This window comes from Dromiciops gliroides, chromosome 4, assembly GCF_019393635.1.
Source record: "Dromiciops gliroides isolate mDroGli1 chromosome 4, mDroGli1.pri, whole genome shotgun sequence".
In the NCBI taxonomy this organism is placed as follows: Eukaryota; Metazoa; Chordata; class Mammalia; order Microbiotheria; family Microbiotheriidae; genus Dromiciops; species Dromiciops gliroides.
The window spans coordinates 178,284,474-178,298,824 of NC_057864.1; the positions used below are offsets into that span (position 1 = coordinate 178,284,474).

The 14,351-nt window shown below is 43.1% G+C and overlaps 1 protein-coding gene across 1 annotated transcript in view; it reads left to right on the top strand.

Moving 5' to 3' along the window:
• The first annotated feature begins 7,635 nt into the window (after positions 1-7,635).
• The window catches only part of ANKRD40 (ankyrin repeat domain 40), a 30,518-nt gene continuing 23,802 nt past the window's right edge, over positions 7,636-14,351 (top strand). The window contains exon 1 of the mRNA XM_044004913.1: positions 7,636-7,909. Within this exon, the coding sequence (XP_043860848.1) occupies positions 7,776-7,909 (134 nt within the window). The 5' untranslated portion in view covers positions 7,636-7,775. The remainder of the gene's footprint in view (positions 7,910-14,351) is intronic.

A 14,351-nucleotide genomic window follows, 5' to 3' on the forward strand; every position in this document is an offset into this window, starting at 1 on the left:
CGGCAGCGGCGCGAACAGCTTCCCGGCGTGCCTTGCGCGGGCGCCCGCGAGAACGCACCCTGGACTGGAAGCCCACACCAATCTCGCGGTCTTCCGCCCGGTGTCTCCTGGGTCTTATAGTCCCAGTGGACTATAAGAGCGTCTAGCACCTCCCCATTCCCTCCAACCCCAATCCAGCTTTTCCCGGGACGCTTCCCGCTGGCTGCCCTGCGGCTTCGGCTTTGCCCAGCCTTTGGGAAAACAAAACAAACGTGGAACATTCTTAATGCTCCCACATTCTGAATTTGTTTTTCTCTAGGCATTGCCCTCCGAATCAATTTCACAGCCTTCACTAGAGACAGCCTGTTCTAGTGTAACGCTACCCGCGCCGTGGAAATCTTGTTAAACACACGGAGTGATCTTGGTCAAGTCACTATCTCTCTGGGCCCCAATTTTTCTCATCTGTAAAATAAGGGGTTAGACTACTTGCCCATTGCCGTGCAATGAATAGAGCATTTATTAAGCGCTTACTGTTTGCGAAGTACTACCCTTGGGGGTAGGGGCGGGCAGCACTTCCCACCGGAGGCCAGTTAATAGGATTATAGATTTAGAGCTCTGTGGAATTTAGGCCACTTAGTAGTCTGTTAGCTTTGAGAACTGGAATAAGTCTTTTGCCTTTCCTTTTTTTTTTTTTTTTTGGTGAGGCAATTGGGGTTAAGTGACTTGCCTAAGGTCACACAGCTCGTAAATTCCAATGTCTGAGGTCGGATTTGAACTCAGGTCTTCCTGACTCTAGGGTCTGTGCTCTATCCACTGCGCCACCTAGCTGCCCCTTTTGCCTTTCTTAGTCTCCCCAGAAATTAGTTTGCACAATAGAGTGCCTGGTACTGAGTAGTCCTTAATAATGTTTGCTGACTGGCTGAAGTGACTTGCTCAGGTTCACACAGTGTCTTAGGCAGAATTAGAAGCCAGGTTTTCTTTACTCCAAGTCCAGGGATCTACTTGCTATCTCAGGAATTTTCCCTCATTACTTTGTAATTATTTTGTATATCTTTTATGTGTATTTTTCTGCATGCATGTTGTCTCTAATAAAATGTAAGCTCCTTAAGTGCTGGGACTCAGAGTATTGTCTCAGTACATGGTGTTTGGCACCATGCTTGGCACACAGGACCATTAGCAGGGTCCTTAGCTGCCATCCAATCCAACTGCCTCATTGTACAGATGAAGAAACATGGCAGGACTTTAATAAAGACTTATTGAAAACATATCTGGGGGGAAAAAAGTGTAAATGAAGAGAGAAACAGGCTGTCAGTGTAAATAATGAACTAACTAGCCAAGGAGTCAGGATGTCCTGGGTTCAAGTCCTCCTTCTTACATACTGTGAAGTTCCAGTCTCTCTTCTCTTCAAGCTATTTTTTCCATAGATACCAAAATAATCTTCCTAAGATACACCTCTGACTACATTACTCCCAAATTCCAACACTTTCCTGGCTTCCTTTTTGCCTGTAGGAGAAAATTCAAACTCCTTATGTTGGCATTTAATTCTTCATATTCTGGCTTCAACTTATTTCTCTCAATATTTCACTTTGCATACTCCATTATTTAGTTAAGCTAAACTACAAGATGCTCCCAAATATGTCCCTACCCACAGTGGATTCATATGGACTATCTCCCATGCTTGGAATGAACTCCATCCTCATGCTCACCAAAGGTGGATGAGCAGCTCTCACCTCCAAGAAGCTGTAGCATGCACAGCAGTCACAGTCCAGTAAAAGTGTTTTGGCAGACAGGCTAAAACAGGATGAGGGTAACTGACAGATCTCAAACCCATCAGTGAGTCAGGGGGATGTCTACCCCAAACCTGTGAAGCCTTAACGCAGTGTCAGGAGCAAATGAGAACAATCTGTTCCAACAGCAATGAAGGTGGCTGAAGCAGGCACTGGGAGCGCTTACAGCTCAGTCAGACATCAAAGAAAGATGCCTAGGTCATCCACTGCATCCTGGGCCAGGGATGGTCTTCCTGACTTTTGTCTTGCCACTGGACTTTGATGACTCTGGGAGAGAGAGTGAGGCTGACGACTTTGTGCAACTCAGCCTTACTTAAATCCAATTCATGTACAAAGCCATCACCTGTGATGTCATTGGTCCTCTTCCAAAACGAAGGACAACAACTGGGACTGAACAAATCCCTTTCACTCTTAGTGCCCTATGTAAACATGACTATAATGACAGCTACAGAGCAGAAGCACACAGGCTTTGGTAGAGTGAGTTCCCTAAATCAATTCACAGGTCTTGTCCTATTCCCCATCTCTACCTCGTTACCCTCCCACCCCCCAAGATTGAATACCATGGAACTATTCAGTTTTGTCTTCTTGACAATCTTGTAAGGTAGGAAGAAAAAGAGTTATTCTACTCGGTTTTATAGAGGGAGGCTGTGGTAGAGGGTTTTTAAGGTGACTTTCCCAAGATTATGAAGAGAATATTGTGATGTTTACTATATACTGCATGAATGGAAACTGACAAACTTACATATGCTGACTCCTAACTGTGGCCACTTTAATTTGAATTCAATTCAATAAATGTTTACTGAGTTTCTATACTCGGTATAAGTCTATTGAGAGTTTGATAGGATCCTAGACGTTTTGCAGATAAAGACATTAGATAAATTTTGTATCATGGAAAGGACATGGAACTAATTTCATGAAGTTTCACTTTTGTGGGAGATTAATCTGAGGACCCTCATTTGAATTTTTCCTCTTTTTCTACCCATGTGATTAGGTAAAGCATCTCTCTGGGCATCAATTTCCTCCTTGGCGAAAATCAGAGGATTGAGGGGCAGCTAGGTGGTGAAGTGGATAGAGCACTGGCCCTGGAGTCAGGAGGACCTGAGTTCAAATTCAGCTTCAGACACTTAACACTTACTAGCTGTGTGACCCTGGGCAAGTCACTTAAACCCAACTGCCCTGCAAAAAAAAAAAAAGAATCTTTAGAAAATCAGAGGATTGTACAGTTGAAGTTTGAATCCTGCCTCAGACACACTGAGCTGTATGACCCTGGACATGTCACTTAATCTTTTTTTTTTGTGAGGCAATGGGGGTTAAGTAACTTGCCCAGGGTCACACAGCTAGTGTCAAGTGTCTGAGGCCGAATTTGAACTCAGGTCCTCCTGAATCCAAGGCCCGTGCTTTATCTACTGAGCCACCTAGCTGCCCCCCATGTCACTTAATCTTTCTGTGTCTCCTGGATCTTATAGGTTTCCAGATCTGTAAAAGGAAGTTAACAATAGAAGGGTTGTTGTGAAGATAAAATAAAAGAACAGCTGTAAAGCAATGTGCAAACTTTAAAGCACCATATAAATGCTAGCTATTCTTCTTTTAAAAAAATTTTTTTTAATTTAATTTTTTTATTTATTTAGTGGGGCAATAAGGGTTAAGTGACTTGCCCAGGGTCAGACAGCTAGCAAGTATCAAGTGTCTGAGACCAAATTTGAACTCAAGTCCTCCTGAATCCAGGGCCTGAGCTTTATCCAACTCACCACCTAGTTGCCCCAAGCTATTATTCTTCTGAAAGATATAAGGGAAGAAGGGGGAAACTAAATTATCTCCCCTTTCCTTACACAGTATTAGGTATTTGAAAATTTACATACCACTTTATAGCTGTAGTCCACTTGTATTAGGAGCTGTTACATTTGAGAAGTATGAGGTATGTCCTACTTTTTAAAAATTTCAATAGATAAACACAGGAGGGCTTTTCCTCACCATAAGCAAGAGAAAGCTTGCTTTGAGTACACTAGGAAGCTCCAGGAAAAACTGAAATGAAAACTCTACCACCTAATTTTGTCCCTTCCTGATTCATCCCCTCCCTTCCTTCCTCCCCTCAGTGTTGTCTCTGAAGCCTCCTGACCTTAAGATCTCTCTGAAGCACCTGGGCACTGGCCCAGCTGTGTTTTCTACTCCCTTTGGATGGGAGAAGTAGTGCTGACTCTGGTTCAGCCTCTCAGTAGATTAGGCAAGGATCTAGGAAAGATTTTTATATTTACACACACACACGATTTATATACATATATATGCACACATCCATACATATTAATAAGTATATATAAAATGTATATGTATATTATATATACACATACTTTATATGTATATACACACACACACACACACATACATACATCATGGTTCTTTTAGGAGCTCCTGTGAGCAAAAACAGCATAATTCTAATTTAACCCTGATATTTTATTTCCTTCTTTTTTCCTTCCTATAGCAGCCTTCTTGGGTAGTAATTAATTACTAGTTACTCAGTTTATAGGCTGTGGCAAATTTTTTAAGAAATAGATTTATATAAAAGTAGGCTTTTTTAAAAAGCACTTAAAAACCATTTTTTTTAAAGCCCAACACTGAATACCTGCGATTCTTTTTTCTAGCTGTTACACAAGACAGACGACATAAATAGCATGCTTCCAAGCACAATGAAAAGAATCAGTATAATAGAGCTATCAGTTATGCCTAGGATGGGGCTAAAGGGGCTTTGCCCAGGGGCATTGACAGTTCCAGCTCTCCATACTTCCTCTGGTGGGGCTCACATTCCAGATGAGCTTTCCCAGATGTATAAGTAATCATAAGTCTATTGTAAAAACCCATATCCATGTAATTATTTTGTAGGCTATTTTCGCCAGGCTGGGTAACAAATGGCTTGAATAAGTCAGAACGACAATCAAAGAGGTGCTCCTTATTTCTGAGTCTGGTCCAAAGGCTTTCACCAGGGGTTTAGTCTTTACTGGCTTACAAAGATGCTTTTTTTCCCCTCCATTATCTGTGCATTTCCTTTCATTTTGGAGGCTGCAACAAAAGATGAAAGCTGGAGGGGGGAAGGGGAAGGGAGAGGAAGAAAGGAGAAAGGGGAAGGAGGAGAGTGGGAAGAGGAGGGGGGGAGAAAGGAGAGTTGAGGAAGAATGAGAATAGGTGGAGGAAGGGGGAAGGGGAGTGAGAAGAGGGAGAAAAGGGGGAATGGGGGAACAGGAAAATGGGAGAAGAGAGGAGAAAGGGGAAGGAGAAAGAAGGGAATGGGAAGAGGAAGGGGAAGAGAGGGAAGAAGGAAGATGAAGGGGAGAAAGAAAGTAGAAAGGGGAGGAAGAGAGAGATTGGGGAAAAGGAGAGGAAATAAGGGAATGGTAATGTTATGGGCCTGTTATGGGCCCAGAGCACCCCAGAAGTTCTCCAGGGTACGTCAAAGAACCATCTCCTTGAGAAACTAAACCAAAGGACAGACATACCTAAAGAGATAAGTGGCTCCAGGACACTCTTCATTCCAGTCTCCCCCACGGGGGGGGGGGGGGGGGGGGGGGGGGAGATAGGATTAGGGGTGGCTGCTGCCTTTGTGGCAGGAGGAGAGAGATGGTTTGAGAGATCTGCAGCCACCTCTCACCCAACTCCCCCAGCCACCACCAGTGGGTGATGGTCCTCCCCCATAAGGAAACTTTCCACAGTCAGATGATCACTCCCATCAATCCTCTATAAAAGTACCTGCCAGTCTCCTGCTGGAAGGAGACTGGTATCTCAGAGCCAGGCCTCTGTGCTAGGCCTTCTCCCCATGAGAAGTCCAAGGATTTCTCTCTTGGTTTCCTTTCCCTAGCATCCTAAATAAACTATTATTTTATTCTAATTAGATTTGTGTGCAAGAGGGTGTAATTCTTTTTTATGTTTTTTTTTGGTGAGGCAATTGGGGTTAGGTGACTTGCCTAGGGTCACATAGCTAGTAAGTGTCAAGTGTCTGAGGCCACATTTGAACTCAGGTCCTCCTGACTCCAGGGCCGGTGCTCTATCCACTGTGCCACCTAGCTGCCCCTTTATTTTTAGTTTTTAAATTTTTTTTTGAGGGTGTAATTCTTTAAAGAGGAATTCCTAAGAAGCCTTATCCCAACCCCTACCTCTATCCCAAACCCCCACTATATTTCCCCACAACAGTAAGAAAGTGAAGTGAAGGGGGAGGTGAAGGAAAAAAGAGGGGAGGAGGGGAATGAAGAAAAGGAAGAAAAATGGAAAGGGGGAAAGAAGAAATGGAGGAATAGGGAGCAGAAAGGAGAGGAAGGAGGGAAAGGGGAAGAAAGGAAAGAGGGAGGCAGATTGTGAGTAGGAGAAGAGAAAGGGAGGGGAAGAGGGAGAAGTGGAGAAAGAGGAGGGGATAAAGAGGGAAGTGAGAAGAGGGAGAGAGAAGAGGGTAGTAGGAAGAAGGGAAGAAGGGAAGTGGGGAAATGGGAAGGAGAGGAAAAGATGGGAAGGGAAAAGAGGGGAGTGGAAATAAGGGGAGACAGGAATGGGGAGGAGGAAAGGGGAGAAGAAGGATGGAAAGGAAAGAAGAGAGTACAAAGTAGTGAAGGGGGGAGGAAGGGAATAGGAAATAGGGAGAAAGGGAGGAGGAAGGAATGAAAGGGGAAGAGAAGGGAAGTGGAGAAGAGGGAGGAAATAAATGAAAAGATGGGGGAGGAGTACTTTTCTTCTTTAAATTATTTCCTATTTAGCCTTGTTTATAGCTTACTTTGTATATTTTGGTTTGCACGTTGTCTCCCCCATTAAATTGTAAGCTCCAGGAGGGCTGGAACTGTCTTTTGCCTCTTTTTTGTATCCCCAGGGCTTAGCACAGTGATTGGCACACAGGAGGTGCTTAATAAATGTTGATCGATGGACTGGTTGGGGAAAGGGAGAGAAGAGGAAGGAGGAAAAGAATGGGAAGGGAGAAAAGGAGAGTTGAAAGAGGGGAAGAAGAAGGGAATGGGTAGAAGGAAAAGAGGAGAAGTGGATGGAAATGAAGGAAGAGGAAAGTGGAAAGGAGTGAAGAGGGAGAGAAAGGTTATGAAAAGAGGGGAAGAGGAGGGAAAGGGAAGTGGGGGAAGGGGGAGAAGAGGAAGCAGAGAGAATGGGAAGAAAAGGGTCGTGGAAATGATGGGGAGGAAGAAGAGGAAGAAAGTAACGAGTAGGAGGAAAGGAGGAAGTGAATGGAAAGGAGGGAAGAGGAGAGTGTAAGGGAGAGGAAGGGAATGAAAAGAAGGGGGAAGAGAAAAGGAAGGAGGTAAGTGAGGGAAAGGAGTGAAGAGGAAGGGGAGAAAGAGAATGGGCAGGGAGAAGAGTGGAGTGGAAATGAAGGGGAGGAAGAAGGGAATGGTAGAAGGAGAAAAGAGGAGAGTGGAAAGGAGTGAAGAGGGGAATGAAATGAAGAGGGGGAGAAGAACGAGAGAAAAGGGAGGAGAAGAAAAGGGGAGCTAGAAGGGGGTGGGCAGAGGAACACTAAAAATAGTCGGTGATTCATCGATGGCCCATCACCCCGCAGCGCAGTTACATAAAGCCCGGGCCGGGCCCCGCCGGGCCAGTCGGCCTCTCTGGCCGTAGGAACTGAAAGTATCTAGGTCAGAGTTGTCACACCTAACAGCGTCCCCCTGAGCGGGCCGGCGGGCGGGCTTAAGCGCGGCCCCTGAAGCAAGGGCGGCGGGGGCGAGGGCGGCGGCGGCGGCGGGGGCGGGGGCGGGGGCGGCGGCTACTGAGAGGGGAACCCCGGGCGGGGGCGGCGGGCGGCACGCACCTTCCCCCCTTCCCCAGCTCTAGCTCTCGCTCTCGCTCTCCCTCGCGCCGGGCCCATGGCCGTGGGGAGGCCGCGGCGGGGGCGCGGGCAGGGGCGCGGGCGGGCGCGGCGCTGACTGGCAGCCAGGCCCCGGGGCAGGCGGGCGGGCGAGCAGAGGCCGTGGAAGCTGCTGTGGGCTCGGGCTGAAGGGCTACGGGGAGGAAGTGGAGGCCCCCGGGGGAAAGATGAGCGCCCAGCTGGAGGAGAAAGAGCAGCAGGAGAGGCTGAGGGAGGCCGCGGCCCTGGGGGACATCCACGAGGTGCAGAAACTGGTGGAGAGCGGGGTGGATGTGAACTCCCAGAATGAGGTCAACGGCTGGTAAGTGGCCGGGCCGGCCGTTTGGCCTCCCTGGCTCTGCCCTCACGGCAGCCCGGGGGCCTTGCATGTGAGAGTCACGGCCCCCAAACCAGAACCGCCCTCGCTGTACCCAAGACTGGTCGGAGTTTGGGGTCGGGGTCCAACTCCAAGATCCCTCCCGAGCTGTAAGTCCGATAGCCCCTTCTTGTGGGGCTGAGTGGGGGGTGTAGTCATGGCCCTCCCCTCCTCCAGTACGGAGACCCTTTGGGCCCAACCTCTCCCAATATCTGTACAGCGCTTAGCTCCGTGAGTGACACATAGTAGGCGCTTAAATAAAGGCTTCTTCCTGTCCTTACCCCCCGTATATAATCTGTATGCTCTCTTCATAGAGCTCCTCGTGAAGGGAGACAGCTTCAAGCCCTAGCATATTGTCTTGAATTTATAAGCGCTTAATACATATTTGTTGAATTCTGTAGCCAATCCTACTGGCCTTCAATGGTGGAAGGAAGGGAGGAGGTGAACAGCAGTCCCGGACCTAAAAGAGTATTCTGACGTTTTCATTCAGAATTAATTCCCCTCTCCCTCCCCCTCCCCTTTTCCCTCTTCCTCCCCCTCAATCCAAAAAGGGTCTGGGAAGTGAACTTACTTAAAAGGTGCATCTCATCCCCATTTGGAACTTGAATTCTTTTTCTGAAAGCACTTCAACACCTACTAGACTCCATGAAGAATAATCGTGGGGATAAAATGAATTTTAAAGGAGTTAGATTCCCCCCCCCCCAAAGAAAAGAGTAGTGGATTTTATAATGAAGTTCTTTTACTCAGTTATCTCCCTCCAGCATTGATTTCCTTTTGCTAGCTGAGTGATTAATTCCTTCCTTTCTTATCAAAATAGGGTTTTGGGGGCAGCTAGATGGCGAAGTGGATAGAGCACTGGCCCTGGATTCAGGAGTACCTGAGTTCAAATGCGGCCTCAGGCACTTTAACACTTACTAGCTGTGTGACGCTGGGCAAGTCACTTAATCCCGATTGCCTCACCCCGCCCCCCCCCCAAATAGGGTTTTAAGAGTAAAATTGAAGTTACAAATTATAGTCCAGGAAGAAGTTCAGTAGATCAGAGGTTTAAAGCTGGAAGGGACCATTATAGGTATCTAATTCAGTTTTTTCCTTTGGCGTTAACAGATCTAGAGAGATTAAATGATTCATCTAGGGTCACACAACTCAATTGGCAAAGCCAGTTTGAACCCATGTCTTCTGGCTCCAAAGCCTTTCTGTTGTACTATACTCCCCTCTCTCAGTACTTCTTAACTCCCTTTAACCCAAATATATGACATTTTCTCTATATTTGAAATAAGCCACTTAAGTGGCATGGCAAAAGAATACCCTATATGCATGATTTCCAAGCAACTTTCCTTTGTGTACCTTTTTCTAATACTTTTTTACTCTTTTGGGAAAAAAACTAATTTATTATTTATTTACTTTTAGTATTCTTTTCATTTTAAATTCCAAATTCTTTCCTGCTCACTTCCTCCCATACCTACCAAGAAGACAAGCAATATGACATTAATTATACTTGTGAAATCATAAAACATTTCTATGTTGGCCATATTTTTTTAAAAGCAAGAAAAAGAAGGAAAATGAGAAAATTACACTTCACTTTGTTCACAGAATTCATCAGTTGCTCTCTCTGGAGGTGGATAACAATTTTTCATCATGAGTCCTTTGGAATTGTCTTGGAACCTTGTATTGATCAGAATAGCCAAGTCTTTAACAGTTCACCATCATTACAACATTGCCAGCACTATGCATAATGATCTAACAGTTCTTCTCATTTCACTTTGCATCAATTCATTTAGCTCTTGCCATGTTTTTCCAAAATCACCCCCCTTATAATAATTGTTTATAGCACATTAGGGGTTTTTTGCTTTTCCTTTCTCTGAGGTCATGATCCCTACTCCTGTCTGTTTTACTTCATCTGAAGCATATTAGATTCTACTCCAGCTCTACATTTTAGCTCTGTGTGTGCCTTTCTGTTTCTTTTTTTTAACCTCTTTTAAAAAAATAATATTTAATAGTATTTAATTTTTTAAATAATTACTTGTAAAGATAGTTTTCAACATTCATTTCGTAAGATTTTGAGTTCCAAATTTTTCTCCCTCCCTTCTGTAACGATTGGAATGATGCCACCTGCTGGAGACTTACTGTAGAAGAGTTCCACCCATGAAGCGAAGGTCTTTGAGGGCAAGACCAGGAGTCTTTTCTTTGGAAAAGGAAGTGACGGGGGCTAGTGGGAGGAGGAAGGAAGAGACTGGCACTCAGTCTCTCTCTCTTTCCGGAGGACGCTGGTGGAGAGTGGAGCTAGAAATGCTCTCTCCCTTTAATAGATAGGAATCTAGGCCTTTCTCTCTCTCTCTTTATCAAATTCTTATTCTCCTTAATAAATGCTTAAAAGTCTAACTCTTGCTAAAGCTTATAATTTATTGGCGACCACTCATCAGATATTTTAGACAGTTTAGCTAGAATTTTAGCCCTTAACACTTCCCTCCCACCTCCCAAAGCCAGCAAGCAATCTTTTTTTTTTTTTTGGTGAGGCAATTGGGATTAAGTGACTTGCCTAGGGTCACACAGCTAGTAAGTGTCAAGTGTCTGAGGCCGAATTTGAACTCAGGTCCTCCTGAATCCATGGCCGGTGCTCTATCTACTACTGCGCCACCTAGCTGCCCCCAGGAAGCAATCTAATATAGGTTATACATTACAGTCATGTTAAACATTTCCCCATTGGTCATGTTGTGAGAGAAGAATCAGAACAAAAGCGGGGGGGGGGGGAAGCACAAGAAAGAAGAAACTATAACAAAAATGAAAATAATATGCTTTGGTCTATGTTCAGACTCCATAGTTCTTTCTCTGGATGTGGAGAGCATTTTCCAACATGAGTCTTTTGGCATTTTCCTGGATCATTGTATTGCTGAGAAGAACTCAGTTTATCACAGTTGATCATCATACAGTGTTGTTGATACTGTGTACAATGATTTCAAGTCTTCCCAGGTTTTTCTGAAATCTGCCTGCTCGTCATTTCTTTTTTTTTTTTTAGTGAGGAAGTTGGGGTTAAGTGACTTGCCCAGGGTCACACAGCTAGTAAGTGTTAAGTGTCTGAGGCCGGATTTGAACTCAGGTACTCCTGACTCCAGGGCCGGTGCTCTATCCACTGTGGCACCTAGCCGCCCCTGCTCATCATTTCTTAGAGCACAATAGTAATCCATTACATTCATATACCACAACTTGTTTAATCATTCCCCTCAATTTCCAATTCTTTGTCACCATAAAAAGAGCGGCTATAAATATTTTTGTACTCATGGTTCCTTTTCTCTTTTATGATCTCTTTGGGATATAGACTTCGTAGTGGTATTGCTGGTTCAAAAGGTATGCATAGTTTTATCCCCTTTTGGGCATAGTTTCAAATTCCTCTAGAATAGTTGGATCATTTCACAATTTCACCAACAGTGCATTAGTGTTCCAATTTTCCCACATCTTCTCCAACATTTATCATTTTCCTTTTTTGTCATATTAGCCGTATTAGATGTAAAGTGGTACTTCAGAGTAGTTTTAATTTGCATTTCTCTAATCAGTAGTGATTGAGAACACTTTTTCATATGGCTATAGATAGCTTTAATTTCTTCATATGAACTGCCTGTTCATATCCTTTGACCACTTCTCAATTGGGGAATGACTTGTATTCTTATATATTTGATTCAGTTCTCTATTTATTTTAGAAAAGAGACCTTTATCAGAAACACTGGCTGTAAAAAATTGTTTCCCAGCTTTCTTCTTTCCTTCTTTCTAATCTTGGTTGTATTGGTTTTGTTGGTGCAAAACCTTTTTAATTTAATGTAATCAAAATGATCCATTTTGCATTTCATAATGTTCTCTAGCTCATCTTTAGTCATAAATTCTTCCCCTCTCCATAGATCTGTCAAGTAAACTATTCCTTCCTTTTTAAATTTGCCTATGGTATCACTCTTTTTTGTTTGTTTTTTGGTTTTGGTTTTGTTTTTTTGGTGAGGCAATTGGGGTCGAGTGACTTGCCCAGGGTCACACAGCTAGTAAGTGTTAAGTGTCTCAGGCCAGATTTGAACTGAGGTACTCCTGACTCCAGGGTCACTGCTCTATCCACTGAGCCACCTAGCTGCCCCTGATATCACTCTTAATGTCTAGATCATGTACCCATTTTAACTTTACTTTGGTATACGGTATAAATGTTGGTCTATGCCTAATTTCTGCCATACTGTTTTCCAGTTTTCCCAGCAGTTTGTTGTCAAATAGTAAATTCTTATCCTGGAGGCTAGAGTCTTTGGGTTTATCAAACAGGAGATTGCTATATACATTTACTACTGTGTTTTGTGTGCCTAACCTATTCCACTGATCCACCGCTCTATTTCTTAGTGCCAAATAAATTTGATGATTGCTGTTTTATAATATATTTTTATATCTGGTACAGCTAGGGCACTTTCCTTTGCATTTTTTCATTAATTCCCTTGATAATCTTGACCTTTTGTTCTCGTAGACAAATTTTGTTATTTTTTCTAGTTATATGAAATAATTTTTTGGTAGTTTGATTGGTACGGCACTGAATAAGTAAATTAATTTAGGTATACTTGTCATTTTATTATGTTGTGTTATATTATATTATATTATAATATTAGCTCTTGCCATGTCTTTATATTAGCTTAGCCTACCTATGAGCAGTTGATATTTTTCCATTTGTTTAGATCTGATTTTATTTGTGTGAAAAGTGTTTTGCAATTGTGTTCATTTACCTTCTGGGTTTGCTTTGGCAGATAGACTTCCAAATATTTTATATTGTTTACAGTTATTTTAAATGGAATTTCTCTTTCTATCTCTTGCTGCTGCACTTTGTTGGTCATATGGAAATGCTGATGATTTATGTGCGTTTATTTTATATCCTGCAACTCTGCTAAAGTTAATTGTTTCAAGTAGTTTTTTGGTTGATTCTTTAGGATTCTCTAAATATACCATAATATCTGCAAAGATTGATTGTTTTGTTTTCTCATTGCCTATTCAATTTCTTTTTCTTCTCTTATTGTTAAGGCTAACATTTCTAGTACAATATTGATTAATAATGGGACGTTCACATTTCACCCTTGATCTTATTGGGAACGCTTTTAACTTATCCCCATTACATATAATGCTTGCTGATGGTTTTAGATAGATACTGTTTGTCATCTTAAGGAAAGCTGCATTTATTCCTATGCTCCCTAGTGTTTTTAATAGGAATGGGTGCTGTATTTTGTCAAAAGCTTTCTCTGCATCTATTGAGATAATCATATGATTTCTATTGGTTTTCTTATTAATATACTCAATTATGGCATTAGTTTTCCTAATATGGAACCAGTCCTGCATTCCTAGTATAAATGCCATCTGATCATAGTGTATTGTCCTGGTGATAAATTGCTATCATCCCTTTGCTAATATTTTACTTAATTTTTCTGCATCAATATTTATTTATTCATTTTGGTAATCTTCCTTTTTTTTTTTTTTTTTTTGCTGTGGGGCAATGGGGGTTAAGTGACTTGCCCAGGGTCAGACAGCTAGTAAGTGTTAAGTGTCTGAGGCTGGATTTGAACTCAGGTACTCCTGAATCCAGGGCTGGTGCTTCATCCACTGCGCCACCTAGCCGCCCCTTCTACTTTTATTTCTAACTCTTCCAGGAATTCTTATTGGGTTTGGATCCTTTTAGCATTTTTCTTTGAGTCTTTTAAAAAAATAGTTGTTTTCACATTGTTCTTTTCTGAGTTTATGTGTCACTTTGTAGCTTTTTATGGTCAAATTCTTTGTTTTTTGTTGTTTATTTTTCTAGCCTATTTCTTTTTTTTTTTTTTTTTTTTTTTTTTTTTTTTAGTGAGGCAATTGGGGTTAAGTGACTTGCCCAGGGTCACACAGCTAGTAAGTGTTAAGTGTCTGAGGCCGGATTTGAACTCAGGTACTCCTGACTCCAGGGCCAGTGCTCTATCCACTGCGTCACCTAGCTGCCCTCTAGCCTATTTCTTTTTTTCTTCTTCTTCTTTTTTTTTTTTTTGCAGGGCAATGGGGGTTAAGTGACTTGCCCAGGGTCACACAGCTAGTTAAGTGTCAAGTGTCTGAGGCCGGATTTGAACTCAGGTACTCCTGAATCCAGGGCCGGTGCTTTATCCACTGTGCCGCCTAGCTGCCCCCCCTCTAGCCTATTTCTTAACTTTGAACTTTATGTTAAAGTTGGGGTCTGCTCAACTCAACTTCAGGCTTTTTTGTGCTTCTGTTTTCAGAGCTAGTTCTGAGGGTCTGCAAATTTTTGGTCCTTCCAAAGTGGTGTGATCCTGGGGGAGGTATGGTCACTGTTCTGATCTGAACTCTGGTCTCTACCCAGTAAGGACCCCAAGTCCTCTGTAACCACAAGCAATAGTATTCCTCT